At 39.9% G+C, this 4824-nt stretch overlaps 1 protein-coding gene across 1 annotated transcript; it reads left to right on the top strand.

Moving 5' to 3' along the window:
- Positions 1 to 2209: 2209 nt before the first annotated feature.
- Positions 2210 to 4452, top strand: LOC148854349 (uncharacterized). Its single transcript, XM_088982590.1, has 2 exons — positions 2210 to 3267; positions 4160 to 4452. Exons 1-2 carry the CDS (start codon positions 2614 to 2616, stop codon positions 4244 to 4246), a joined length of 741 nt encoding a protein of 246 aa, XP_088838716.1. The 5' UTR covers positions 2210 to 2613; the 3' UTR covers positions 4247 to 4452.
- The last annotated feature ends 372 nt before the right edge of the window (positions 4453 to 4824 follow it).

Raw genomic sequence — 4824 nt, 5'->3', positions numbered from 1 at the left:
ATGGAACCTTAGGAGGATCATTCTTGACTGTTGGGAGCTGAATGAGAAATGCGAGGAAGGGATCACCTACATGCATGTCTACTACGAAGCGAATCAAGCTGTTATAATTGGTTAGCTCATAGAGCCCATGAAGCTCAAACGTCTGACCTAGATTTTGTTTCAATTAATCACTGTAAGCTTCCTTTGCCTTTTGCTTTCATTTGTTCTAGTGATGTGGAACGTGCTACCCCCATCTTGTGTATCTCCATCTGGTTTTATAAAAAAAAACTAGATAATAAACATTTTCATTGGTAGTGTTGTGCATCCGGAAAAGCTTTCTCTTATTTTCTACTTCTAACAACCGTTTTATTCTTCCACATAGAAATATAGTAAGATCAAAATACCACCAAGTTTTGGCTCTGATGTTTGATCTTGTGGGCTCTACAGTTGGGCTTGAAAGTCTTGAATGGGCCTGACGCTATTGCTAACGCATGGTTAGTTGGTTAAACATATCACCACCCCAGTGTGCCAGTGGATCGACCACATCCCATGTTAGCTAATGGCTAGAATCATGTCTATCAGAGACAAAAGTAGCATGGCCAAAAAAGATTCTTGTTTCCATTGTTTTTCTACAAGTAGCCACAACAATCAAGTTTATCAGAGACAAAAGTAGCACGATCAATGTTGGTTGAGCCATTTGGGAACTGTAGAAAAATAACTATAAGATCTCATTTTAGAAATATTGTTTAGAAAAATGGCAATAAGATCACATTTTGCAATATGTATAACTAATGGGATTGGAACATTCAAACCAGATGATCATATTGTTGAAGTTGAACCATAAAAAAAAAAATACAATCATCTACTTGTTCTTAGAGTATATTGTGTAACTAATGGCAATAAGATCTCAGTTGCTACCTGGATCGGCTTTTAGAGTATTACCATAACAAAAAACAATGAGACAGTCATATACTTGTTTTCAAATCATGGGGGATAGAATGTCAGTAACAACAATTGAGGTTGATTCTAACAACTGAGAAAATCCAACATATTGACGGTGGATAGCTACGTTAGAGGAGAGATGCGGAGGAGGAGAGCTTCGACGGTGGAGAGCTTTGTTGGAGGAGAGCCTCGGGGGAGGAGAGAGGTAGAGATCTTCAGCTGCCGGTGAAGACCTTCAATAGTAAAATGATAAGCATAGTTGGGTTTTGGGGGAGTGTGTGAGGCATGGGATCAAACTTAAACCGTGGACCAAAACAAACTGCATGAAATTGCTGTGGCTGAGAAATTGGGGTGCAAACAGGGCCAGTCCATGATATAGTATGGACTAGTCTTGTCCACGACCAGTTGAACATCGTGTTTCATCCCGTGGTGTGGACGGAAATGGTCCATCCACGAGATGAACACGGTGCTGAACACCACCTTTGTCTTTGATAAACAAGAATTTTGGACATAGAATGGATGCATGGGTTGAATGAGTAGTCTTACTTAAGTTTTATTTTATTTTATTTAAAAATTAATGAATAAAACAATAATAACAAGAGGAATAAGAACCATTACTTAATTGGAAGCCATGATATTGGATGCTTAAACATGCTCGGCTTATTGCCATGTTGAGATAACACAATGATATAGGTCGAGTAGGGGAAACCTCTTTCTATCCAGTAATGGTGGACTAGAAGTATGGGTAAAGAAGATTTCAGATGTGAGAAAGGGTTAAGTCCTGGACTAGCTGTAGATTTGAATATGGATTTCATATCTGATCACTTGCAAGTAAATTCAAGAAAAATTACAAGGCAACAACCATTAGGAGAGAACGAGGGTTTGTGGATTAAAGAAGCAGTAGGCGGCCTCCCTATCTGATCTCTTGCACTAGTGCAGTAGCCAATAGGGATCTTCACTCTCTAGTAAAATTCTAGTCCAAACTTAAACCTTTTCTTAATATATTTATCATATGAAATGCAAAAATTAAATATTTATAATTAACTATGTAAATCATTCATAAGTTGTATATGAAATACATGGATTCAAAAAGTGTGGTATGAAATGGTACACCATGCCTATAAGACGTCACTGTAGATATAAACTGATCCAATCTACGGAATCTGTCCACAATTCAGAATAACTATAAACTATGATATGGTATAAATTAATCCCTACCACATGGCACACCCACCAATTTGTCACCTAAAGTGACTCATAAATATCCAAAACCAACAAATATCTACATGATTCGGTTGCATTCCTTGCATAAAAAAATATCTTACATGAAGTTCGGGTCGAGAATGGAGTGGGAGATAAATCCAAGAAAGCCACTTTCATTTTATAAGGCTTGGGCTTCGACTCTGGGACTGTTGGGGTGAGGGAGCCGGTCATTGGGCCAAATGTAAATTGCATATTGTTTCAAATCAAGAAGCCCATCCCAACACCGTCGGATTGAATTTGTGAATTCATTGTATAGATGCTAATCGGAAGGTTGAAAACGCGTGCTTTTAGAAAAGCACATAACCGCAGTAGCATTATCGTTAAACATCATGAGTTCATGATATATCTGTATTTCAATTTGTTTGTTTAGTCACTACTAGATAGAAGCCTGTCGATTCGATCCTGACTTTAAGTAACTGTCTCTCATGGATGATAGTTGTTCTCTGCGTGTTTGATGAAATGGAAGACGGTGAAGAGAATACCCAAGTTCTGAAGGACTGGGAACAGGTCCAGCACTTACCTCTCCATTCTTCTTCTTCTTCTTCTTTGAACCAAGCCCGGATTGTCTCCGAAGCCGGAGCGGAAGCGCAGACCCATTCCATGGGATGGGAAATGGTGGTGCTTAGACAGACTCTATACGGCGATGATTGCACCGTTTTTCCTCCAAGAAAACACGAAGGTTTATTACCCGACGATCGGCGCCAAGAAGAAGAAGAACAACAACAGCAACAACAAGAAGAAGAATTGGAATCAGAACCGCCATCGCCACCGTCTGGTGCTGATGTAGAGGACCTTACACATCCGCGCCAGCCGTCCGATTCCCGACTCCGAGTTGTGGAACACATTGTGAAGTGCTTGAATTTGGGGTTTGAGCTCTTCTCTTACAAAGTTTTCAGCATCGCTTCTTCGGTCCGCACTTCTTGTAGTGCCGGTAGTCGGGCAATTTGGTCATTTGCTTCGTCGACTGGAGCCGCTGCGACCCTGATGCTGTCGTTGTTTTTCTTACGGGTGCACCAGCGGCGTCGAAGGTTACGGCAGGAGAGGAAGGATCATATCATTCTTCTCCTAAAACAGCAGGATGAGGTACGTGTGAAATGTTCCCTTGTGGTCGCCGCTTAGCCTGTTGTGCTTTTGCATGGAGATTTTATTACTGAATATTACTTCTTTGGACTCGTTTGGTATTTTCAACGTTTCAAATCCATGTCATATACTGGATACCGGCCTTCTTGTATACTGGCTACTATACTGATTTGATTCTTCCATATGTTTGTGGAAATGCCAATCAGAGACAATGCCCAATAACCTGGCTTAAATTTCCAACTATAGAAACCAGTTTGTATTTGCCTTTCGGGAACCACCAAAACTTGATGCAACGCGGTGAAACTAGTGAGAATAAATTATGTTTGCTAAAGTGCAGAAAACAGAGATCATTCAGGCAGAGTAAAGCCAGAAAAATTGAATTCTGTGTTTGGTTTGAAGGAAAAACTAGGGAAACCTTTACAAAGCTTGGATTAGGTTTCCCTTACTTTCCTACCTTTTCCTTCAAACCAAACATAGCCTTACTTTAAAATTTTTGGGTATCGACCATCAGGGTAAGTTTGGTTTTAAATGGTCTGATCTTCTAGTTCCGGAGCACTTGAATAGTTGTTTTGTTGGAGTAGGTTAACCTAAGTCTCAATCTTCCATGGGTGGGACTGAAAACTTCTCTTTTCTCTCCTGCTTTTGATGTTAAGCAAACAGAGGAGGGTTTCTAAGCTCATACTGTTGACTGTAAACTGACATGTAATAAAGGTCCCAGAAGGAGGAAAGGGGATGCTATAAAGGTGTGCAACTTTGAGCTGACAGAATGAATTGGGATCTTTCACCATGCGCTTAATGCTTAAGCTGTAAATTATCTTAGTAGTTGAATTTTCTGCTTGGGTTCTGATAGTTGCTTTCTTCTACTGGTATTGAAGTTTAATTTGCTTCGTTGCAGAAGCTGAGCCAGCTCTTGTATCAAATTGCCCAGATAAATGAAGCATTATCAGCCCGTCGCAGGGTTCCAGTGCATAGAATTGGTTGATGGATCCTACAGAGTACTCCAGTTGGATGACATTTTACTTGCTTACTCTCTGCTGGAGTCTGGAGCTTTACTTTCAATAATAGCTTATTTATTGACGGTAAAAAAAAAAAAAGTTGTATAAAGTTACTATGATATAGGGTTCAGAAGAAATTTGTGACTGTTTTTCTTATTCCTCTAGTATGAAGTTATTATGCTTTCAACGATCACCTAGTTGATTGATACAACCTATCTATGTAACCATATGCATTACCAAGTTTTGGGTCGGATTGCTGGCTGGTCACAAAAGGAAAATGCCCAAAGGGATTAATCGTTAATGCCTGGCCCCACTGTTGGGTTTGGTGAAATTAATCCAAGATCTTGGCCATCAAAGTGGCCTATTAGGATCGATGCATTAATCTCAACCATCCAAGTGATATATCAAAATTAAACCGATTTAGGACATCTGAAAATGGAGTGCAATTCGGGTTAACATTTTACACTATTTCCGTATTTCGGGCTTGGGCTTCATACAGGCCCATTCAAAATTTGGCAAAAGCCCAGCCTAACCCGAGTTCGCTCATATCTATATTTTACGAAGT

Source organism: Nelumbo lutea, chromosome 4, assembly GCF_056320005.1.
Source record: "Nelumbo lutea isolate HS-2025 chromosome 4, American lotus-T2T, whole genome shotgun sequence".
Lineage (NCBI taxonomy): Eukaryota > Viridiplantae > Streptophyta > Magnoliopsida > Proteales > Nelumbonaceae > Nelumbo > Nelumbo lutea.
This window is presented reverse-complemented; position numbering and strand designations above follow the sequence as displayed.